The sequence below is a fragment of the Mus pahari genome, chromosome 7 (assembly GCF_900095145.1).
Source record: "Mus pahari chromosome 7, PAHARI_EIJ_v1.1, whole genome shotgun sequence".
Taxonomy (NCBI): Eukaryota; Metazoa; Chordata; class Mammalia; order Rodentia; family Muridae; genus Mus; species Mus pahari.
In genome coordinates this window covers 86,812,919-86,838,365 of record NC_034596.1, presented here as the reverse complement: position 1 = coordinate 86,838,365, position 25,447 = coordinate 86,812,919, and the positions used below count along the sequence as shown (strand labels likewise).

At 44.5% G+C, this 25,447-nt stretch overlaps 1 protein-coding gene across 1 annotated transcript in view; it reads left to right on the top strand.

Moving 5' to 3' along the window:
• The window catches only part of Sel1l (SEL1L adaptor subunit of ERAD E3 ubiquitin ligase), a 42,219-nt gene extending 31,175 nt beyond the window's left edge, over positions 1 to 11,044 (top strand). The window contains exons 15-21 of the mRNA XM_021202138.2: positions 614 to 701; positions 1,000 to 1,148; positions 1,781 to 1,946; positions 2,227 to 2,301; positions 2,920 to 3,092; positions 4,929 to 5,057; positions 6,905 to 11,044. Of these exons, the coding sequence (XP_021057797.1) occupies positions 614 to 701; positions 1,000 to 1,148; positions 1,781 to 1,946; positions 2,227 to 2,301; positions 2,920 to 3,092; positions 4,929 to 5,057; positions 6,905 to 7,114 (990 nt within the window). The 3' untranslated portion in view covers positions 7,115 to 11,044. The remainder of the gene's footprint in view (positions 1 to 613; positions 702 to 999; positions 1,149 to 1,780; positions 1,947 to 2,226; positions 2,302 to 2,919; positions 3,093 to 4,928; positions 5,058 to 6,904) is intronic.
• Positions 11,045 to 25,447: the final 14,403 nt, after the last annotated feature.

Here is a 25,447-nt window from a genome sequence, read left to right as displayed (position 1 = left end):
GTCTCAGAGCCAGGTCACCAGTAACCTCCTAAATGTCGGTTTTGTATCTGCAAGCACTTGCTTGTCCTCAGCCCTCCTCTCAGGGTAGATGCCACTGAGTCATGATGTTATTCCAAGCAACATACATTGCTGTGTCTGAAACTAAAGGCTGGGTTTCACAATCTTATCTGTAGTTTTTTTCTAACATAAAAGACGGTGATGCCTTTGATTCCTGGTAAGTAGGGTACCAAATTTCTGAGTAATGTATTTTAAGTCTTTCTACAGTTACATAGGCCTTTGGGATTGAAAAACAGCATCTTTGTATGTACACAGGAAGGGAACAAATAAAAAATAGTATTACTTAATATGAGAAAAATTAAGGTTTAAAGGTGGATAGTAAAAAGAATTTTTCTTAATTCGTGCTCTAGTGCTCTACTTGTGTTTGTGCTTTCTGAGAGCAAACAGAAATTGTTTCACAAAACTCTTATTTTGTTTTGGCTTTTTTTATCTAAAAATGTTTTTTTAATGTTTTTGTGTTTGTTTATTTAGAAAATGTTTACTTTGCGAGTGGCTCTGTGCTTCCATGTGTATCAGTCTTTGATGCTTTCTTACCATTTGACCTCTCCTTCTACAGAATTATGACCTGGCACTCAAGTATTTCCAGAAAGCTGCTGAGCAAGGCTGGGTGGACGGGCAGCTGCAGCTCGGCTCTATGTACTACAGTAGGTATCATCAGAGTGACCGAGGGAACAGTCGCAGCCGGTGTCCACTAGATGGCGCTAGGATAAAGAGACGGGGGAGCCAGTTCTGGGGAATTCATACTTTACCAATTCAATTACTTATGCCTCTCGTTTCTCATTACCATTTGTATTAATCTACATTGGTGAGATTGACGTGTTTTGCTGGGTAAGACCTCTGACTTCCAGTGGTTTCACTCCTCTTGAAGTTTCTCTGGTGCTTAACTAAATCCTGTTTCAGACTGCTCGCCTTCCATTTGTCCTTGTTTTGTCTTTCTTGCAGATGGCATTGGAGTCAAGAGAGATTATAAGCAGGCCTTGAAGTATTTTAATCTGGCTTCTCAAGGAGGCCATATCTTGGCTTTCTATAACCTAGCGCAGATGCACGCCAGCGGCACAGGGGTGATGCGGTCCTGTCACACCGCAGTGGAGGTGAGGACTGTTCGGCAGCTCATCTGTAGGAATGGGCTTACTGCTGGAAAGGCCTGCCCTTTGCATGCCACTTCCCCTAACCTGATGCCTTCCATGGTTGAAACTGACTCCTCTCATGAGCCTTGACACACTGAGGGAAGAAACTGGAGAGCTATGCTTACTGCTGTCTTTACCTGTTTGTTCCTGTAAGAAGCAGTGTTTGCAGGGGTCAGTGTAGATGATGCTAGTATCAAAGAGTACATTGAAGGAGGTATGAAAAGAGCAAGGCCAGCATCTCCTAACTGGGACTGCTTCCCCTTAGCTCTCACACCTGTCTTGGAGGCACACTGTTAAAGGCTTCGCACCTTTTGGAGATCTTTCTTTGCTTTATTTAGAGTCCTCACTTGCAAACTGAGATTTTCAATAGAACTCACCTCATGAACAGTTCCTTGGGTAGGAGAATGTGCTGATACCTGTAATACACAGATGTCACTAGAACAGCCATGGCCACAGTAAATAGTATGTAGGTTGCTGTTATTTTTACTATGTGTTTGCTTCTAAAGAGTAAGGAAAGCAAGCAGCCAGCAAGTCATGGAGCAAACTTAATAATCACTCTTATTCAAGATGCAAAGGTTCTTGTCCTCTTTACACAGTTGTTTAAGAACGTGTGTGAACGAGGTCGCTGGTCAGAGAGACTGATGACTGCCTACAACAGCTATAAGGACGAGGACTACAATGCTGCAGTGGTCCAGTATCTCCTGCTGGCTGAGCAGGGCTATGAGGTGGCGCAGAGCAATGCAGCCTTCATCCTCGACCAGAGTAAGTCCTGTCGACACTTTAACCACATTAACAATATAGTTTCAAAGTGAAGTGAATACCAAACTCCCCTTTCCCTACCCAAGTCCCTAGACTAGACTCGGTATCCAGCGGGCTAGAACCTGCTCCAGGAAGTAGAGTCATCCTGACCCAGTGATTCCTTTGAACCTGGCATCTTCTAATGCTCGTTTACTTCCCAGGCTGCCTTAATTTAGAATTTGCTGTGCTCCACCCTAACTTACAAATGAAAACCCTTGGCTTCTGTTTCCTGTCTCTCCTGTAGGAGAAGCAACCATTGTAGGTGAGAATGAAACTTACCCCAGAGCTTTGCTGCATTGGAACAGGGCCGCCTCCCAAGGTGAGTGGCTGATTGTCAGAACGAGCCTTGCCCTGACTTCTCACTCTGTTGGTTTTCATCTCTCATGGACATCGTCAGACACTGCTACTTACCTTGTGATCAGTCTCCATTCCTCGGTTAGTGCTTGCAGTGCCAGACCTTGATGGACGTTTCCATCACCATTTGGTTTTTAGCTTCAGGCTGGTTGACTGTATTAATTGATAACTGAAGAATGTGTAATAGAATTCCAGCCTGAAATGGAAAAGAACTCTTAGTTTTCCCTACTCTTTCTTTAATGTATTTTTCTCACACACTCCTCTCCACATTAGGCCTCTCCTTCTCCAGTCTGCACACTGCTCACACTCAAGAGTAGTTTACGTTAAGTGACGTAGGTGGAGCATGGTCCTTTGAAGGGTGCATTAGTGAAGCAGCCCTGACTTGTCTATGCCTGTTATGTTCTTTCTGAGAAGAGATGATGCCTACTCTAAATGTTTACTGACGTTACAACTTGGCTCAGGGAGCCTTTTAAAGTTTTTCTACTACAAATGAAAATTCTGTTTTATATACACATGATAACTTTTAATTTCTTTAAAGCACACTTTCTCAGTGGTTTTGAGTTTATTTTTATTTTTATTTCAGGTTATACTGTGGCTAGAATTAAACTTGGAGACTACCATTTCTATGGATTTGGCACGGATGTGGATTATGAGACCGCGTTTATTCATTACCGCCTGGCTTCTGAGCAGCAGCACAGCGCCCAAGCTATGTTTAACCTGGGCTACATGCACGAGAAGGGCCTAGGTATTAAACAGGTAAGTGTGGGCCACGATGGCGCTGAGGAGCAGGGGGGGGACGCCTGCACTGCAGGAAAGCAGTGCTTCTGGAATTCTGTCAGACCTCGGGCTAAGGAGGAGAACCGGGTCTCCAGTGTGTCAGCACTGTCCCTGCACCTCATTTCCAGCACACACATGAGGGTGAGCTCTGCTGTATGCTGGGTAGCGCTCTCTGTTGAAAGCCTCTTTTTTCGGGAACTATATCCGCATTTAGTCACACAGTTGCTTCTGAATCATTTTGAAATGGAATAAAATCTTTTCTACCAATGAACTTTTTCCTGATCTTCATCTTCCTAATGAAATCTAGTTTTCTTTAGATTGGTTCTGAGTTTTTGTCCTATCTACCCCAAAAGGATTCAGAGAAAGTATTACTACTTGTATGCTTTGGAATAAAGACAACAATAAAAGAGTATTCTAGAAGGGAAGTGGGGTCCAACCTTTGAAAATAAGTAATTGGATACAAAACTCACAGTGACTCCTGACTCCATAGCATGGTGTGACTTACAGAGTGTCACAGTCACCCTTTCCTTTCTTTCCTACTTTGTAAGTGAAGTCAACATTCTTACTACTACCAGCTCATCAGTGCCACTGGACATGCTGGCTCACACTGTAACACCAGCCAGGGGAAAGGCAAGAGGTCGGGGTCAAGGTCTTCTTCAACTACCCAGCTCATTCAAAGCCTGTCTGGGCTAAACGAGGCCCTGTCTCAAAACAACAGCAACAACAAAATTCAATTCAACACCATGTAAATTGCTACCAAAGTATAAATATTGATGATGATTAGAAAATGTGATTCAGGATGTGGTTTCATATGGCTTAATTACCCTATTAGTCATTCACAGCACAACATCAATGATATCACATTAAGTTGGATCCACAGTCTCAAAAGAGTCCATTGTAAAAGATGTTTAAATTATGTGTTTTTAATTGGGTTCTAGTCACAGTCTTCCTGTTAGTTGAAAGTGCTCTTCTCTTTAACAAATGACACATGTTAGGGCTGGTGAGGACCAACTGAAAGTAGCGTCTTCTGTTTAGTCTGTGTGTGGAGGAGGTAACTTGTGGTGGTCCTCGTCCTTTGCCATGTGTCGTAGCGTTTTGTCCTATAAGTTTGGTTTGCTTCAGTGCTCCCAACATCCTATCCTGCCATTCTGAAATCTGAACCTGCCGTCCTGGGGCAGAATTAGTTATGACTTGGGTCGCTCTTTTCAGATTCCTTTAAGCAAGACTGCAACAGTTTGTGTCAGTCCGCACAGGAGCCTGCTCAGGAAACAGCATAGCAAGATGCCTGCCTAGACAGTGATCTGTGAGGTCTTCCTACCTCAGAGAGTAAAACCGCAGCCCTCCTCTGCAGACGTGGGCTACCATATGCAAAGGCTGGGCCCAGGCACTCTGTCTTAGCAAAGCACTTAGTAGAACTTGAGAGATCCCCAAATAGACTGCCATACTTCTCTAGCCCAGGACCAGCTGCAGATTCTTGACTGTGCTTCCCCAGTGTAGGGCCAGAGCTGCTTGCACTAACGTTAGCTTGAGACTTAGAGACTTTGTGTGGAAGTCTCCAGGTCAGTAATATGATGTCAGGCGTGTGGCTGAGTCCACTATGTCCACGTAAATTCTGAGGTTGTATTAGAGGAAATGCGTTACATTTTCTAATTTCTGATTTTAAATTTTCAAAATGGTTTAATTAGATAATTAAAGAAGTTTTGCCTGGGTAAAGCTTGAGGTTGTCCTTTAGGTAACAGACATTAATTTTAGGTAGGATCTTGAAAGGCTAACACAAATTTTTCTGAAACATTTCCTTTGCTTTCTGTCCTCTAGGACATTCACCTTGCAAAACGCTTTTATGACATGGCAGCCGAAGCCAGCCCAGATGCACAAGTACCTGTGTTCCTAGCGCTCTGCAAATTAGGTGTCGTCTATTTCTTACAGTACATACGGGAAGCAAACGTAAGTGAGCCCTGTCTCTTAGTTACAAATACAAATTATGTCACTTTCTCAGGTCTGGAAAATAAAAGTTGGAGGCACAGGGTCTCTCTGACATCCCAGGTAAAGGGCAAATGAGTTCCTCATGGGCATGGGCAGCCTGTAGAGCAGGTTTTCAGGTGGCATTTCTCAGAGCTCTTAACACGAAATCACGTGTCATCGGTGCAGGTGTTCTCTGGTTCAGGGAAAAGAGACTTAACTCATGACACTCTGAAACAGTAATAAACATTAAGTCAGATGAATTCCTGGCAACAAGTCAAACCAGTACCCTAAGAAGACCAAGCTAGAGGGGACGCCGGAGAGCTGATGCACTGTGCATCTGATTGTTCTCAGTGCCCCAGAAGTTAACATGATGACAGAGCTTCCTGTCTAATAGAGCCTCAGCTGCTTACATAGGCTGGTAGAACCTAAAGAGGAGGTGGGTTACATGTTCCCTTCAAAGCTATCACCTGTAAAAGAAACAAGGCTTACATGGAAGTGCCTGCCCGTGGGCTCTCCACTTAGATTTTGCTCCTGTCCCCATAGTCTCTGATAGTGAGTTAACCAGTGCAGCATTTTGTTCCATAAACACTATGATGCTCGAAGTTGTTGTTGGAGCCTATGAAACCCATCATCAGGGTCAAGTTGCCCTGATGCAGAATTATGAGTAAGCACTGCTTCTTCCACATTAACATAAACAGTGGACCTCTCTCCCTTTGCCCTTGACCACTCTATTGAGATCCTCCCCACAGATTCCCAGAAGCCAGGATGCTGTAGATTCGTACACATGTACAGTGTCAGGTGTTGCGGGTCCTTGTAGCATGAGCCAGTATGCTGCACTTCCTGCCAGAACGCACTAAGCAGCCGACTGTGAGGGCTAGGTTGGGGTGTAGGGACAGAGTAGTGCCTGGCCTGGGCTGGGTCTCATACCCTGCCAACAGGAGGTGGCTCTCACACTCTGCAGGGCTGACCCAGACCTTATACCCCACACTTTTCCTCGGTGTGTGCAGTCTAGGATACAGGGTGGCAGCATACCTGTCTTTTTATACAGATCTAGAAAGAGAACAGTAAGATTCTCCAACTGAAACAAAAAAGAACAAAGCAATCCCAGTCCATAAAACAATGCAAGAGAAATAAGTATTGATGAGAAGGAAGTCACACTAGATAAACAGACAAAATTCCCTGGGAACACAATAATTTCCTGGAATTTTTTTCCTACAAAATTAAGCACCTGTGCCTATAAATGTGTATTATGGGTGCTCTTAGGCATAATTTTATAAAATCTCATAGACTAGGAATGTAATTTGTAAGTTTAAATTTCTTTGTAAAATGGTGTGCGTTTTAATTAAAACAACCAAAAAGAGGTGTTTGTTCAATACGTGGACACCTGGTCCTGTAGCTGTCATTTCCATGGGAGAAGCACAGCTGGCTGTCAGGAGAGCAGGCTGCTAGCCTGCTGCTGTCACTGCGGACAGGTTAGAGGTATGCCAGGATTCAGATTTGGGGGCAAGGGGAGGTCTTTTACTGTCCTGGTGATCCTTTCAAATATCTACTAAGGAAATAGTTAGAAATTGCCGAATTAGATTTCTGATGGAAAGAGCAGTTGGACATCTGATGTCCGCTGTTCGGGAACCCTAGCTTAGTTCTCGAGACACACCCTTCTGGGTGTAAGTAGAAGACAGATTTAAAAATCACCACAGTGTCCTAGAATTTAGGGTTTCAGGGTCTCCTGCTTATGTCTACTGTTATATGTAACTATTACTAAGGAACTAGTTTCAGAGTTCTTTCACCGACATTGAAGTGCTAATGCTTTTTGTGTTGTTCTCCTTAAGATTCGAGATCTGTTCACACAACTGGATATGGACCAGCTTTTGGGACCCGAGTGGGACCTTTACCTCATGACCATCATTGCACTGCTGTTGGGTACAGTCATAGCTTACAGGCAGCGACAGCATCAGGACATACCAGTCCCCAGGCCCCCAGGGCCACGGCCGGCTCCTCCCCAGCAGGAAGGACCACCAGAGCAGCAGCCACCGCAGTAGCAGCCACATGCTCACCTGGGTCAATGACCACTAGGGAGCTGCTTGCTGAGGACGCTTGCCTTGATATAGGGCTCTGGATGGTGGCCACTGCCTGGAAGAGGCGTGAGGTGTGTTAAATCCCAGAGGCTGCTTAGAACCTGCTGCCTTCCTTTTCAGGGATGTGTAGCTCTCGCCAGAGCTGCAGTGAATGTTTGTTTCAGTGCCATACGGAATGACAACTCTCAATGGCTTTCCTCTTTCCTTTTTCTTTCTTCGTTCTGCAAACATACACAAGACACTCGAGTCATGTCTACTGTACCCCGTCTTTCCTGAGAGACCTTTCGTCATCCTGTCAATGTGCATAACTTCTTACATGTCTTCTAAGGTCCTGAGCATTGACAAATTGGGAAAACCCAGTTAGTTGCAAGTTTAACCCTAAAAACATGCTTAAGTCTGAGACTAGAACTTGCCATTAAGTCAAAAGCAAAACAAGCCAAGCAGGACGTCTTCAGGGTGTTTGGGAAATGCAGTAACTGGGAAGTTTTACCAGTCTTCATGCAAGTTCATATGTTCGCCACTCTTATTTTAAAAGGGATTATTGAGCGGGTTCCTGTACTGTGACTATGACACTTCCTAGCAAACTTCTCTTCCTCAGAGACTGAAAGGCTTTGCTAAAGACGACTTTGTGACATCACTTCCCTGCGTGCAGTCGAAGTCAAACTCAGTGAGCTGACTCCGTGCTCTCACAGAGGACTTTGCCCCAGCTACTCATGTGATTTGCGTATACAGAGCCCTAGTCCAGACGCCAGAGGATGATCTAAATGGAGAAATCAGAAAACAGCCTTAACCAACTTGAGGTGGGATCTGGAACATGCCCTCCCTTGGGTAGATGCGTTGCTTCCCGGGTCTCATTTTACTTCGCATTTCTTATGGCACAGAGAACAGACAACCCTCCGAAAGTCTTCAAATATGAAATGCTATTGTCAAGATTGGCAGGTAGTGACTTCCTTTGTACTACTAAAACTCAGATAATGGAGGATGGGTTAGACCCAATGCATGGCAAAGGCCTGGGTGCACCGTTGTGTATACTGTGGGAGCTTTTTATTTCTGACAGTTTGATGTGGCTGTAGAAAGTCAGCCACTGTGTAGCTGTCTTGGTATCGCCCTTCTGTTGTAAACATGAGGAAATGAAAGCAGTTACACTCAGCATTGTCTGCTTAAGTAAGAGGCAAAAACAACAACGATGGAGAGCTCCACATAATCACCCCTACAAAAGAACCAAAGCCCAAGCTGAATTTGTGGTTTGTGTAATCAAATTTGTGGCTGGTAGTGTTCAGCAGCCAGCACCCCACGGGAGCTCACGCCCCTGTTTCGCCTTTACATTGTTTTCTGTAATCCTTGTCTGCAAATGAAACTTGACTATCACTTGTGGAGTTTGGGAAGCTTTCAGTTTGAATGTTGGGATTGTAATCAGAATTCAATTTAGTTCATCTATACTGAACACGAAGGCTTTAAATGTGAAGTTGTGTACGTTTGTGTGTACGCACAGTATTATGGGAAACCCAGTAAGCAAAAATTTTCCTCAAAGATATTTGCCTCCAAGTTTGAAGACGTGGCCGCAGAGAGGCAGATCTCTGAGAGGCAGCCAGCGTTCCTCTCAAAAATGTAATGTTGCTTTGGGCAGCATTTGTAAATAGTAAGGCTTCTTTGGTGTCCTGTGCTGAAAGACTAGCTTGTGAGTGGTGCAGTAAGCAGGGTCCTTTAGCCCTGCCTCTTCTCCCAGCCCCTCCCTCAGCCCAGGAAGGGAAATCCACGGCCCATCACTCTTCCTTTAGAAGGCAGGTTTTACATTATTCACAGAAACTGGGCACAGTGGTGTGTACCTGCATCTCCTGTCACTGGGGGACTGAGGGAGGACGCTCACAGTAGGCCAGGGGGGTTAAGACCAGCTTAGGCAATACAACAAGACCCAGTCTCTAAAAATAAATAAAACGATGGGAAACTCTACGATGCCAGAGGCTTCTGTGGTTTTTCCCGTGCCATCCACCTCAGGCCTCTTGGATGGCAGCAGTTTTGCCTCCCACAGAAAATACTTGAAGAAAATATTTCTTAAATTAGCATACACTACCTAAGGCTGGATGGGACAGTCTAGGTTTGTTCTTCGTGTAGTAGACTTGCCCCTGGCTGTTCTTTTACGAAAGGTCACTACAGCAGATGCCCTTCCCTCGACTTTTACCCTCTGTTTCCAGCCTGGAGCACCTACTACGAGAAATCTAGAGAGCGTGTTTAAAAGAGTTGGGTTCTCACCGCTTCTTTCCTAGATGGGCTCAAAGGCTTTGCTTTGTTCTCTTCCTGTCCTCTGGACATGGCACCTAAAAAGTAGGAATTGGGTTTGGTGTTTCTCTTACAAATAACGCACAGTACTTACTAATGGCATCCATTTGAATAAAGTGGCAATAAAGCTAGTTGATGTCAGTGACATTAAGCCAACTCCAGGATTCGGGAGTTTTAGCATTAGGATTTAGATGTACCAGCTAGAGTGTGGCTTCCTTCCTCCCTGTAGCCCATCCCAGTATACTGCCGCCTTTCGTGGTCTCCCTTGCAGCCTACCAAGGCTCTCTGTTGAGCCTCTGTTCTCCTGTGCCCCTGCCCCTTTGGGCAACCAGCTATGTCAGAGTCTAGAGACTCTGTGGTGATGTACAAAGGTGGAGTTTTTGATTTTGAAGTTTTTGTTTCTGATTTCTGGGTTTTCTTAGTTACTAGCCGATAATACAGAAAAAGGTTGGACAAGGGCTTTTTTTTCCCCAAAATTTATTAGTACCTAAACTAGATTAATGTAAAAGTACAAGTCCTAAATCTTGATACTCCTGAAGGTTTGTAATTCTTCTGAAAAAAAAAATATATAGATTAATTTCTGAACATATTATCCCTCACCATCTCTACCATGGAGAAGCGTTAGAACCCTGCTCCAGGGATCTGGCGAGGAGCATGGGGCTGGGGGTTCTCTACACAGAATTTGGCTTTGTTTGGCTGCTTGGTTGGGTTTTCTCTCTCCTCTGCTCCTCAGGTTTACTCTCTCGTGCTTGGGAGCATGCATGGCAGCCTCCACATGCAGACCTCAGCCCCAGTGTGTGTGGCATTTGCACCAGTGACTCACCACATCTGCGAAACTTTCCTTTCCAGGGGTTTGGACTGACACCTCACATGCATATTTTAGAACAAGATGCTTCTAGTGACCCCCTCCCTGCCCGGAAGAGCAGGCTTGTGTTGACTTAAGGAACAGCCGGTATTTGAAAGTGATTCTAAAGTATATTATTCAATACTGTGGCCCTGAGATATGCAAGAAGTAACCAGAGCAAAGGAAAACTATTTTATGCAAAAAAAAAAAAAAAAAAAACCTATTTTCATCAGTTATTGCTCAGATACAAGAGAAACTATTTCTGGATGCTGTATTGTCAGGTTTTTAAGTAGGTATTGTTCCTTGAAAAAGAAGCTAAGTGTCTTCACCCACTAGGGACTTAAAGAAAATTTGAAATAACCCCATATACCAATGATTTCTATCAAAGAGACTGTTTACACATCAAAAAGCCGATTTTGTATGCATATGAAGGGTCCTTTGGTTATGAGCAGGAAGCCATTCAGATGTTCTTTCTTTACTATTTATTGGTGAACGATCTGACACTATTTCTCTTTTATTTAAAACAATGTTGATATGATCAAAGTATGACCACTAGAAATGTTGAGGGACATGCTTAAAGAGCATAAGCTGACGTCATGAAGGAACACCATACTAGACTTTTTGTAAATTTATTTTATATTTAATGGAATGCAGTATAACGGCTGGAGAAGTGTATTATAATTGTGTAAACAAATCCTGTTAATAGAGAGATGTACAGATTCATTTTGTACTGTATCTTGAAACTTGTGAAATAAAGATCCCATCTCTGGTTATCTGTCTGTGGTCGTGTGCCACATTCAAAGGCCTTCATATTCACTTTGCTTTTAACCTGAAGATTGAACATTGTAGTAAACCTTTATTGAAGTACAGAAATGAAATTCTAGAATGCATTCATCTGGAGAAATTTGAATCTGTCTTTCATTTTTCATATCTGTCAGTCAGATTCCCATGAATTGATTGAACATTGTCCTGGGGAGGATATAGATTTACCAGGAAGTGGTAACTATTTGTAGAATCTGATGTTGGACCTCAGTCTGCCTGCGATGATGTATGAAGTACACACACCTCTATTTACCCTGGTTATAGTACAAACTTAGCAAAGTATGCCTGCATGCTCATCCCCAGTGTCTAAGAGAGCTTGCAGAGACACAGATACAGCACCATAAGGCCTACTTAAAATAAGATCTCACTAAAGAAGACCCAGAGGAACAACACTAGCTGAGAGTAAGTGTTGTGCGCAGTTCTAGCTAGGGGTATGGCGTGTGGCGGTGGGGGGTGTGGCGTGTGGCGGTGGGAGAGGGCTTCCTAATGAGAAGCCTTGGGTTCCATCCTTAAGAAAAAAGGAAGCAAGCCAGAAGAGTCATAGGTTTGTCCTTCATCACCCTAGCAGACAACTCAGAGGTGATAAAAGCCAGGTGACCCAGCTTAGCAACATCAGATCCTTGGGTAAGAAGTCTGGAAATGCAGACTGCCACAAATCAATTTTTGGGTCTCAACTGCTACTCCAAGGAACACAGCTACCTGAGATGGCCTAGGCTAAAGTAAAAGTGAAGATAGAAACATTCAAGTGACAGCCCCCGAAATCTGCCTGGAATTAGGCATGGTGGCTGTATACCACTAACAGAATTTCTGTCTGGGCACTACAGTGTAGCTTTCAGTCTTCGTCCATTGGCTGTTACAGCGCCTGTCCTTTAGCTTCCTTGAGGGCAATAACATACATTGAGTATACCCCCCTTGGGAATCTGCTGATGCTGAACTATGTAGTTGAGAGTTTATCCATCTGCATTTCCCAGACGCTTAGACCATGGCCTTGCCCATTGTATCTTTCTGGGTGCATGAACTACACACAATTTTAAGAATAGAACCATTTCTGTAGTAAAAACTATGAAAAATATGCAGAAGGAAACACTTTCTATTTCCCAGGAATATAAGAATTAACAACAACAACAACAAAAAACACTTTAGAACCCACTAGTCCAAGAGGATGCGTTCCTGGACCAGCTACAACTTAGCAGATTGAACATAAGTGGATCCTGAGAATTCTACCAAGCTGGTAATATGTGGATAATGTCCCATTTTGGACAAAACCAACTTTCCTAATTCCAAGTTGTTCTCTGGATTAATTTCATCATAATACAATAGTATCAAAAGGCTGAGTATAGTGGTGCATACCTTTAATCCCTGCCCTCAGAGGCAGGAGGATGTCTGTGAGTTCAAGGCCAGCAAGTTCCAGGACAGCCAGGGCTTCAAAGAGAGACCTTGTCTCAAAAATAAATAAAGGAAGGAAAGAAGGAAAAAAAATATAACCTGACAAACTTGCTGTTTGGACAATTTTGTTTGGTAACATCTTACACAATGCATGCAAATGTCCATCTTACAGAAAGGATTGAAAATAACATACTATTTCCCTATAACCTGATTTTGACATGCACTGAAATAAGTAGGACTGTCCACAGTGGAGCTGCAAATAGCTGCCTCTGTTCATTTGAGGAGCTCCTCCCCACCCCTCTTTGACCCGTTAGTATCTATTTCATCCCTCATTTGAGACTTAAAAGTAATGGCAAACTTGGTGTTGATGCCAAAGTGTGTATTAAGTTTTATTTTTAGAAATGCATGCTTTCTTATATGAATTAAGTAGCATGTGGTCTGCCAGCTACGCACCTTTTGAACATCCATGTTGCTCGACCCAGTTTCCTTTTGCCTTCTCTTGGCCTCCCAATAGGACCAGCCTCCCATTGAGAAGGACTTCTCCTGAGTCTTAAAAGTACTGGGAGGGCCACATGGCCCAAGTAAGGACTCTGAACTTGGAAAATGAGGCTGTCACTATTTTACATGATTCAAGATTTCAGTGAGTCATGAAATGAGCAGAGAGAAACCATTCTTGGAAGCAGACTTATTTTGAGCTCTCAAATGCAGCTGTGAGTTTCAGAATTTACCCATCTGGGTTTCCCCACTCCCCTCCCTGCACCCCTGTGGCCTTGACCATTCTATGCTTTTCCTAACAAAATTGGGCGCAATGAACACTTTTGTTCTAAATGAGATGTATACCCACTAATCCTGGCTCTGTGTATGGCCAGAGATGGGGAGCAGAGGGAGCCTTGGAGCTGGCGCTTTTGTGCTTCATCTCTGAGGACAGTTGCTCTGGCATCCCGCACACATGCTACTTTCTTTCACTTGCTATTTGAATAGCATTGTTTGGTAACATCTTACGCAATGCATGCAAATGTACATCTTACAGAAAGGATTGAAAATAGCATACTATTTCCCTATAACCCAATTTTGACATGAACTGAAATAGTCCACAGTGCAGCTGCAAACAGCTGCCTCTGTTCATTTGAAGAGCGCACACACACACACACACACACACACTTTGTTCCATTGGTATCTTTCATCCCCCATTTGAGACTTAAAAGTAATTAAGCCATCATGACAAAACTGACATTTTCTATATACTTGGGTTGGCGGCACCAAGAAAGAATCTAATCAGAGTCACATACAGCTCGGTAAGTTCCGGTGAAGACACACATGCCTTAAGATATTGATGGGAAGTGCCATAAGCAGGAAGAAGGCCCCAGCGTTAACTGAAGAGAACCTGGTTGCCTCCCTCTGGCCTGTTAGCTTTATTAAACAGCTTTTTCCTTGTCACCATTCTGGACCATGGGACAGGTGTGACGGACACACCGCCATGGCCTGCAGCTGTGTTCCCCTCTGCTCCTTCCACCAGCCCTCTAGACCAGCTTAATGCAGTGGTCACACAACCCTTTTCCCAGGGGTCACCTAAGGCCACCAGAAAACTCAGATATTTACATCATGATTCATAACAGCACTGATATTATAATAAATCTTTGTTTTTGTCCCTCCTTGCACAGCCTTTATTGTGTTCACCAAGTCACTGAGGTAAATCTGAAGATGAGTGTGTATGGAAGAATGAATGGAGAATGGCTCTGTCCTCTCAGAGACATCTCCACCACCGACTGAACACTGAGGTACCTGGCATGCATTACTGAACTGGATTGTAATTCCTCCATGATGTTACTCCCTCTCCCATCTCTCTCCCAACCGCTGAAGAAGCAAACCTCTGAAAGGCTGAGCAACTTGAGATTGCTCAGCTGATGCTAGTCCTAAAAAAAAAAAAAAAAAAAAAACTCAAATGCAAATGAAAGATGTTCCTGGCTCGAATACCTGGGTTCTTAAACTACTGTGATATGCTATGCCCTGAATACAGCATGGTAAACTCTATAATAGAGATGTGGACAGTCCTGTGGGGAACAGAAAGAGTAATGACACAAAGGGCGACATCTGCCCCCTTCCACATCAGCCTGTTCACACTGACAGGCTGTTCTGTATTTAGCATGGGCTGCTAAAACTGTTTACAGGTGTCTGGAATCATGCTGTGACTACAAGCATTGCAGGCATCTGGAGTGTCGTGAGGGTGGTACATCTCTGCTCCACCATGTCTAGAGCAGGGTGAAATGACTTAGATGGCTATAGGAGCCTTGTGACCAGGACCTGAACCTTTTCCCCTATGACTGGCATCTCTCCCTGAAGCCAGAATAACCAAAGGTCCATCCTGCACGCACAGGCCTGACTCCTGGGCTAGCCTGCCCAAAACATCTGGGAGCCAGCCAGGATCTCTCTAAGGGTGCAGAAAGAATATAGACTCAAAGCAAACACCCAAAGAGCTCAAGTAGAGCTGCAAGCTGCTTTAGGGTTGCATTTCATGAATTAGCATGGAACTAGGCAATGTCTGACATCTAGATCGCTTCTCTACAGGGTGGGAATGCAAGGATCATGCCAGAAATCAAACAGCAGCCCATCCTCGAGGACTTCAACGGTGGCCTTCAGCAACTTCTCATGCCCAAGCTCTTTCTGTGGTACCAATTTTCAGGGGTTTCTGATGTAACTGTCATCTCCCCAGTTTGCCTATAGATTTTGGATCACCAGCTCCATTATGACACACTCATGCTCCAGTCTCTGCTTAGACTCCACTGGGTCCACATTAAGTCGGACCCATCTGTTATGCACCCTTGTGTGTTTCTTTGATAGCTCTTCTTATCATTGATTACAGTCTTTGCCTGTTGTACTCTCCCGGCTTGTAAATCCCAAGACAGGCACCAGTCTGTCTTGTTCACCCGCAGGGGTCCAGAGCTTGGCTCGATGCCCAACATGCAAATTAATTTGTTTCATTTTTTTTTTTTGAATTAGCAGATGGAGTTTCTAGTTGGAAGAACATGGAAAAAGGGGGCGTTGACATCCAGAGAAAGTGCAGATGTGCAAGTGGACATTTAACAGTTTGAGTGGTGCCCCATGGCTTAGCCATTCTATATGAGACTTCCCTGAACTCTCTCAAATCCCAGGAAGGATGGAGATATCCCTTCTGAGAAATCAGCTTAGGAGAGGGACACCTGGAGGGCATCACCTGGAGGGAGGCCTGCTCAGGAATCTCTCCTACACACAGGCGGTGTCCAAGAAATAGGAACAGAAAGTTTAACACTGAACTCGACCCACTGGAGTAACAAAGCCCTTTCCAAACTAAGAAGGGGAAAGCATGGAGTACTTAGAGCATCAATGAAAAGAAACTAAAACAACCTCTGCCCTCTTTAGCTCTGCTGTGCCAATCCCATCCAATGTTGCCTGGGTGTTTACTGAACCCAAGCCTGGACCAGAAAGGAGGAGAAAGGCAGTGTATCCAGAGGGGCTTTGAGTGCCACCAGGAGATGCCACCTTTGCCCTGTGTCTACTAACTCAGGAGACATGGGCCCTTCTGTACATATCTTTCTTCACTCAGAAAGTCTGGCTATCATAAAGATGAAAAACTTGCCTGGAATATATGTAGTTGAGCCCTTTTTTCTCAAAAGTCTTATCAAGTTGGTAAAGTACCATTAAACACTAGCTGATCACTAAAAATGTCTAGTTCCTTTTTTTACGATTCTGTGGCTCCGGCAGTTACACAGCCATCTCCGTCCTGTGGGGTGTGGTTATATAGAAAGAATGGGTACACAGAGGACAGAGACCACAATGCAGACAGACTCCGCTCACTCTTGCAGTGCTGCTTCCATCTAAGCTAAACAGCAAGTCGGGCTGAACTGCCATTCATATGTCGACCAGGCAAGTCCAACCTACACCCCGTTGCCACATGCACTCAAAGGCAGCAATGATTGCAACCTAGCACAAAATCGTAAACTCGCTGGTAACACCATGAGATTATTTTGTTACTCGATTGCACAATCCTCAAATGTGAACGCTGTAGATGATAACGCCATGCCGTGTTCCCATCTACGTCAAATGATTGAATGCACCAGTTCAGAGTCTAAGCTCTTGTGTGTGCCTGTTTTCAACTATGTATCTCACATTGTTTTTTTAATCTGGACCTATCAGTTCCTCTTGAGGTATAGAAGACAAAGTCATGAGGCTATCTGGGCAGAAGAATGGAACAACTGGGTGTGGGGATGGGAGGATCAAGGAGGTCAAGGGTCAGGACCAGTGAGGAAGGGAATGAAGGAGGATGACGTTATAATGAGACACATGCAATCAATTACTTTATAAGCAAATGTAATCCTCTGAAAAACATGGGTGTAGTTTCCAAAATATCCCCTAGAGGGCACCAGAGTGTCACACCCGAAAAAAGTTGTGCTTGGGGTTTTTTGTTGTTGTTGTTGTTTTGTTTGCTTTGTTTTGTTTTTTAAAAAAAACAAGTTGGGGGGCGGGGAATGGAATATGGAGTGTAAAAAATAAATTAATTTACATAAAAAGACAAGTTTTCCAGTTTTTTTGTTTGTTTTGTTTTGTTTTGTTTTTCCAGGCTACTTTTCTGAAAAAAAGATGAAGTCTAAAGTCAGGTGTTCCTCACAAGAATATAACTGTAACTTCTAGAAGCATCCTTGGGACCTCTTGGCGTCATCAGCACTGCCTCATTGTATTCTCATGCATAATCCTGAAGTTGCAGGGAACACATGTCACCTGACATCAACCCAAGGAGCCATCTGGTCTACCCAGGTCCTGGATGCAGTGCGGTAAGAAAGAAAGACCTCGTGGGCTTGCACCCCCTCCCGTGGGTCTCCACAGGTGGCTTCCTCCTTTGGCATCTACCAAGTTGTTCCTTCCACAACTGTGTAAAGCAGGGAGAGTAAGGAGGATTAAGCATTTGGTGTGGCAAACTCCCAGGACTTACGTCCAGTTGTAGATAATTCAGAGATGGGCCCGGGGGGGGGGGGCATCTGCTAGAGTTTCCCTGGAGAGCCTCTCCACAGTGCTGTGACTCCATCTTCTGACTTGAGGATTGCCATTCAGAGCAGCCACCCACTTCCCTCTTTGGACCTCATCACGAGCAGCTACCCACTTCCCTCTGCGGACCTCATCACGCTGCTCCCCTTGCCTCTGACCCTTACTGGTTACTAGGAGCTTCTGGGCTGTTGTCAGAAAATCAGTCTCTTGCAGATAAAGAAATTGCAGCATGTCACAAATTTGTGTGTGCTTTGTCTCTTGGTCCTGGTGTGTTGTCTTAGTTAGGGTTTTACTGCTGTGAACAGACACCAGGACCAAGGCAAATCTTATTTTAAAAAGAAAAAGAAAAACATTTAATTGGGTCTGGCTTACAGGTTCAGAGGTTCTGTCCGTTATCATCAAGGTGGGACCATGGCAGCATCCAGGCAGGCATGGTGCAGGAGGAGCTGAGAGTTCTACATCTTCATCTGAATGCTGCTAGCAGAATACTGGCTTCCAGGCAGCTAGGATGAGGGTCTTAAAGACCACACCCAGAGTGACACACCTACTCCAACAAGGCCACACCTCCTAATAGTGCCACTCCCTGGGCCAAGTATATACAACCTATCAACACCCTTACTACTTTGTTCTGTCTGTCTGTCTGTCTGTCTGTCTGTCTGTCTTTCGAGACAGGGTTTCTCTGTATAGGTCTGGCTGTCCTGGAAATCTGTGTGTAGACCAGGCTAGCCTCCAATGCACAGAGATCTACCTGCCTCTGCCTCCCGAGTGCTGGGATTAAAGACGTGCGCCATCACACCCGACTTTGACTTTTTCAATGCAGCCTCCTGAAAGAGAAAGACCTTGGAAAATGAGGAAAGTCATCAGGGCTAGTCATAATGCCAAAACAGGCAAATAAGAATCTTTCCAAATTGATATTCATTAAACATATCTAGCAATCAGGAAAGAAGAGGATTAGCAAGATGTTTCATTGAGTAAAGTGTTCACTACATGAGCAAAAAAAACCTGACCTTAGGCCCTCAGATGTCATTAAAAGTTCATGGTGGAATGATGGTGACATCCAGCACTGTGGGGGCAGAGACAGAAGGACCACTGGTTAGTCAGAGGAACTGGTGGAATCGGTGAGTTCCAGATTCAAAGAGAGACCCTGTTTCAAAACGTAAGGTGGCGAGGAACAAAGGACGGGTGATAGTGACTTATGGTTTCCACAGTTTGCACACACACCTGCATACATCATTCGCACACATGCAGAGAGGGGGGAGGGGAGGGGGAAAGGGAGAATCGGAACATAATAACAAAATACATAAGAGGATTCTGGGAGCACTCCGGACTCACCCTTCTTAAAGTCAGCTGGCAGCCAGCCAGCACTTCCTGGGCAGAGACCCTTTGGATTTGAAACGAGACAACTCCCCACCCCACCTCCTACAAACACACCTTCCAGGCCGATGCCAGACGTTCCCTGAGAAAAACTCTTGTTCATGTAGCTTTTTCCCCCTCAATTATTTGTTTGCTTTTGTGTGGGGGGCCGTGCTGATCAGACGCAGGGTCTTACCCATGCTAGGTCCAACAGCTAAGCTCCTGAACAGCCCCCGGCCCACATCCTCCTGCCTTTCCTGACCCTGCCTGATGAATGGCATCAATAGAAACTGTCCTCTCCCATGTGGGCAGGAAGCTGATTCCCCTTCCGGAAGACTGGACGATGGCTGGCAAAAGCTTGTGAGGAAGAAAACATGTTTGATGGATTGCAAAGGGAAATGCAGCTGGGTGTGGTGAGGGAAGGCTTCGCTCTCTCTGTGTGGGAGCTCAAGGTTTCTCCCAGAGACCCAGAGCCATGTGGGACCTCTACATCTCCTCAGTAGATGTATGCTCAGGGTTCACTTGCCTGCCCTAGAGCAGAACCTACTATAATTTTGTTACCTTTAAAAAAATTGTGGGTGGGTGAAGTTATGTGGGTACTCACCCATGTGTAGGGGGTCAGAAGACAACTTTCAGAGTTGTTCTCTCCTCAACCACCAATGCATTGTAATGACAGAAAGCTGGGCAGCAGCACCTTTATTGGCTGAAAAAATCTCTCCAGTTCAATGACCTTGAATAACTCCTTATAATGTGTAAGGGTATTTTGCTCACATGCATGTCTGTGTACCATTTGCATGACTTGTACCCTCAGAGGCCATCAGAGCCCCTGAAACGGGAATTATAGATGGTTATGAAACACCTTGTGGGTACTGGAAATAGAACCTGGTTCCTCTAGAAGAGCAGCCACTGCTCTGAACCATCTCTCCAGTCCTAGCTATAATAATTTTTAAGGGACATGCCTTCTCTGTTCATTATCCTTCACTCCTCTTTTAGATGCTACTGAACGCAATTCTATAGGTAGGAGCTATTCCAAACCATTACGGTTGCTGCCTGAGTTCACGAGTCCTGGGGAATGGCATCATTTGCGAAAACTCTTTTTTTTTTTTTTTCCCCCTTCAGCTTTTGGAGACAAGTTCTCTCTGCGTAGCCCTGGTTGTTCTGGAACTCACTCTGTAGCCCAGGCTGGCCTCAAATTCACAAACATTCACCTGCCTCTGCCTACGGAGTGTTGGGATTAAAGGTATATGCCACTACTGCCCAGCTAATGAGAATTTTTTTAAAGCCAGGAAAATTAGGAGGAGGAGGAAGAGGAGAAAGAAGAGGAGGAAGGGGGGAGGGATAGAGGGAGAAAGGAAGGAAGGGAGAGAGAGAGAGAGAGAGAGAGAGAGAGAGAGAGAGAGAGGAAGGAAGGAAGGAAGGAAGGGAGGGATGGATGGATAGATGGATGGATGGATGGATGGATGGATGAATGGATGGATGGATGGATAGCTGAAACCTTTCTGAGTAAGTCAAGAAAAAAACATGCCTACCCATATCTGAGATCGTGTTCTCTCACTCATTCCCATTCTGCTCTGAACGTCTATAGTAGAGTCTTGGGACACCCTTGGTGGTCCCCAGGCTTCTGGGAAGGTGGCCCTCCCTAGCATGGATCAATAGCAACCTCAACAGTTGAAAGTTCCTGGAAGGTCTCCAGCGGTCACACCAGAGTCTCTTTGTCACCAGCCTCTCAGATTTGCTCCCATGCCCATGTGCACACTTGTAAGAATACCACATGGTCTTACCATCTGTCCAGACCCCATCCCTGGGAGTTTTAACGGCACAGAGACAGTACACATCTGCTTCTTACTGTGCACATGTCTGTATAATATATCAGCTGGGAACCTGCTCCAGCTAGAGCTGAAGAGGGGCACAGCATTGTACGAAGGTCAATAGACTGATGATCCCCGGCCTTATAATCTTTCAGTTTGTGCTTTAATGATTCTGGTGTACTTCCTCTTTTGTGCTTTATTAAGTTCTGGTTTCTTTTCTCTAACTATATCATGATTTAATAAGTGTGGTTTCTTATTATTTTATGTATAAACACCGCTGGTTTCTAGTAATAAACGCCTGTTAGTAACAGTGGATTAGAAAAAAAAGCTTAGTTACCTGGTCTTTTCTCTCTGGTTCAAATGCCCCTCACTGGCCAGGCAAGGGGCTTGGAGCTCATTAACTCTTTGTGAACCAGCAAGAAAAGAAAAAAAAAGAGAAAGAAAATCTTTTTTTTTATAATTTTAGGAATTTTTTTCCAATTTTTATTAGGGAAAGAAAATCTTTTAAACAGTCAACTCGCACAGACACACACATTCATACCACACACACACACACACACACACACACACACACACACATTAATCTGTTTCAAGCCTGCTCTCTTCTCCTAGTACAGTTAGCCTGTGACACGTGAAGGTTTGCAGAACCGTATTTTCAGCATTTCAGACAGCTGGAAATTACTTGTATACATTTAGGGATCTATAAAATCATTATCAGAAATTATGAAATCATCAATTTGTCTATACGTTACTACAAGATAGTACATCTCCATATTGATTCTGCAGAAAATCTGCCCAATTGGATGGGCTAGTGCCCAGAAATCATTAGGGTATGCAATAGTGACAGGAAAGGCAGATGAGCAGCAAGAAGCAATTCTGAAATAAAAATCTCCAAAAGCCCTGCAACTCAGAGCTTACCCTTCGCAGCCATGCAAAGGGATGAGCCATCTCCAGAAAGCTCACGTGCATGCCTTAGGGTTTCCTAGATGGCTGCTAACAGATTTCTTTACCTATATCTATATCTATTTTTACATGTTTTGTCCTCTATGACCCTATCTTAGTTAGGGTTTCTATTGCTGTGATTTAAAAAAAAAAAAAAAAAAAAGACAAAAAACAACTTGAGAAGAAATGGATTTATTTCAACTTACAGTTCCACATCATAGTTCACCCTCCAAGTGTGCCAGGGCAGGAGCTCGCCTGGCCAGGAACCTGGAAGCAGGAACTGAGGCAGAAGCCACAGAAGAACTGAAAGGACTGTCCTTACTGGCTTTGCTCACTCGTTGCTTGCTCAGCTTGCTTCCTTATACAGGACCGCATGCCAGGGATGGCTCCACCCACACTGAGCTGGCCCCTCCCACATTAGTCATCAATCAAGTAGCCTATAGGACAATCTTATAAAGTCAGTTTCTCAATTAAGATTTCTTCTTCCCTCATGGCCCTAGCTTGTATACAGTTAAAATAAAACCCAGCTTGGGTAGGACCCCCCGCTGTGTTTGGTATAAGAATATAATAGAACTATTTGTAATGGCAAAAACAATAGTCAAATAAGCAAAAGAAGTAAATCCAGTTCTTTTGATGGCTTATGTATTTTTTGCATATGCCTAAATTATGATAGAAAATATGTACTTAGAACAAATGGGACAAGAAAGAAATGGGAGATAAATTCATAAGTGTGTACCCGGTCCTCGGAATTTTGTTCAAACTCAGTATTTAAAGTCAGTACTGATGCTTCATGGTACATCTTAGAGACATCAGTGCAGCATTTCTACAGTCTCACTGGGAAACATTAACTGAAGGACTCTCTCATGTGCTGAACCTGAGGGTCTGCCAGCAGACGTCAACTTGCCTCCATTGGCTTGTAAAGGATCTTGGGGGTAAAGGATCACCTCAGGGTTTCCCACAGCAGGAAGAATTCAGCTGAGCCTGAAATACAGAACTTTCCCGACTCTCCAGTTTTCATCTCTGTGATAACACACATTGTGAATTCCCATCTCACTCCCTGATTATCCCCACTGAGGTTTGTGCGATGGCTTCTGCCACCTGTCACAGTGACGTTATCCTTGGACAGAGTCATTGCCTGATTCTCCCCCCCCCCCAAAAAAAATTCCAGCCTTTAATGACTCAGAATCGTGGCCACTGGGGTGCCCTCCAGACACTCAATTTGCTGGGTCCTTCTCCTTTTTCTCATTAAGGGTTTCAGTCCATCAAATGGTGCTCTCTCTGCAGCACAGCCTCCTGAAGCTTCAGGGGAGCTCCTACTCGACTTTAGCTGGCCACCAGGCTTCCATCTAACAGTTTATTATTTCATTCTGGCTGTAGTCTTGCGATGCTATTTTGGAAGTGATGATGATTTTAAGGGCTAGCATAAAAGCTTTCGTTAGCGCTTGTGTTAGGTTTTCGGAATGGGCCCAAGCTTCCTGATAGGTGGTATGGGATCCAGTCTGAAATAGAAACACAATCTAAGGATCTGTGGGTCAAGAAGCAGGTGTGGCCTCTCCTGTTATGTGTCAAGGTTTGTGGGGCCTTAAGATAGAATAGGAGCATGGGGCTGGTGAGATCAGAGGGTCACAAGAGACAGAGTGGGACAGGAAATGAAAGTACAGCTGACTTTCTATGAGGGAGGGGTCCTGGGTGGGGCTCCTAGCCCCTTCAAGTGAGCTTGCTACAGTTACTGTTAACTGCTGAGGAGCTACAATACAGGACCCAATAGCAGGAGGCTGAAGTCCCAGTGTTACAATTTCAACAAGTGTACATTTAGAGATGTTTTATCCTTTTCTTTCCTTGTGCTTGTGCCTGAAGTCTTGTTAGACATGATCAAATTGCAGTCTAAGGTTTTGTTTTGTTTTGTCTGGAGAGCCCACCAGGGTATGTGAGTAAATACCTCGGGCTATGATGTCACAACAGCCAAACAGCAATAGACTACAGGAATTATTTGCTTCTAGGATAATCTTTTTAAACATTATTTGTTTATTTTTTTTATTTATATGTATGTATGTATGCCTGTTTGGTGGTGTGGGCACTATGTTTGTGCAGATGCCGGGAGAGGTCAGAAGAAGACATCAGATCCCCTGGAGCTGGAGTGACAGATAGTTGTCCTATTTGTACACTCCACCCAGTGTAGGTGCTGGGAATCAAACCTGGGCCCCGTACAAAAGCACCAACTGCTCTTAATTGCTGAGCCATCTCAGACCCCAATGTTCTAATATAATCTTATGGAGTCACAATCATACCGAGCACATTCTGTTGACTGAAACATTGTGTAATACCTGACTATACGTGTGGGTTGGACTTCAGAGCACATCGTATATAAGTCAATCTACTACATCCCCATTGGATAAAGAGTCATTGCAGACTTAGCACCTGGAACTCTCCTATTCCTCTGAGGCGGATGAAAATGTGCTCACAGATTCAAGAAGAAACTGGATTAAGTGAAATGCAATCTTCTAGATTCGTTCTGATCATAATGAAAATAGAATTCATCATTAGGAGATGGAGCAAGTATTAGAACTGCACAAAGGAATCTTGAGTAGGCGGATGGTGCCAACAACCTGGCTGAGTGACTCCAGAATGAGAGGACTGGCAGTGAGTGGGACTTCCACTGCCATTTAGAATTCGATTCTGGGCTGGCCCATTCACCAGAGGAGAGTGGGACCCTGATTGACAGTGTCAGTGGGTTGAGGGAGGAAAGGAGAAGCTGGCTAAGGGTCTCCCAAACAGAAAGGAGTTCTAAGCAGGGAACCCTCGTGGATTTCTTTACAAATCCAGTATTTTTTCCTGGGTTTTGCCTTAGTTGTGATTCTGTCAAGAAGCAGGACCGATGGGATGAATATGTTTTACAAGGGGGCTGTATTCGACGTGCGCCCTTGATTTACATGCTGTGGGACTGGATAGTCCAACAGCAGCTCTCTGAATTCTGGGGAGGCGAGAACTCAGGGGTTGAGTCCACGATGCTGGATGCCTAAGCCGTTCCACCCTAGTGCTGAAGGAGAGCCCTAACCCTGCAGTACCTGCTGGAAGTCGGAAGAGGCTGGGTTCCGTCCGATGTCAGAGGAGGGCGGCGCCAGCACCGGCAGTAGGCGAATGCATTCACAACCAGTGCAGCGAGCAACAGCTTCCCTTAGAGCTCCTTCCATCCAGTCCACGGTGGTTCCTACTGTGAGGGAAGGTTCCGCTCCTCCCTACTTCCAGGAAATGGCCTTATAGACCTGCCCAGAGATGTCTCTTAGTTGATTTCAGATCCAGCTAAGCTGACAAGCAATCGCTTGGCTCCTAGAGAATCTTATTCAATGAAAACCCAAACCCAAACCTAAACCTAGTAAGAGTCTGGAAGAATCTTAAGGGAATTTGAGTCTTTCTCTTGAGGACCTGACCATCAAGATGAAGTCTAGAGGCACTAACATACCCACCCATAGACACAGAAACTAACTTGGCAGTAGTGAAGTACATGGTTAGAGAAAATGCGACAAATTAACAAATCAGCCTACAATTGTGACCTCATCTCGACTGCCCAGACGGGTTTACTTTAGTGAGTCCAAACATTCCTGTGAGAGGACACGATTGTAATTCAAAAGACCTTCCTAGATAGTTATCATAATGTTATATATTCAGCTTTGATAGTATAGAGGGGCCTAGACTCTAGGCGTAGCCACACAGCTATTTGCCAGCCCCTTGCAATAACACTTGTGTACACTAGGGGGCGTCAGTACATATGTTTTAACTTAGTCCCACCCAACTAGAGTATGTATTTAGTCAAATACACACACACACACACACACACAGAGAGAGAGAGAG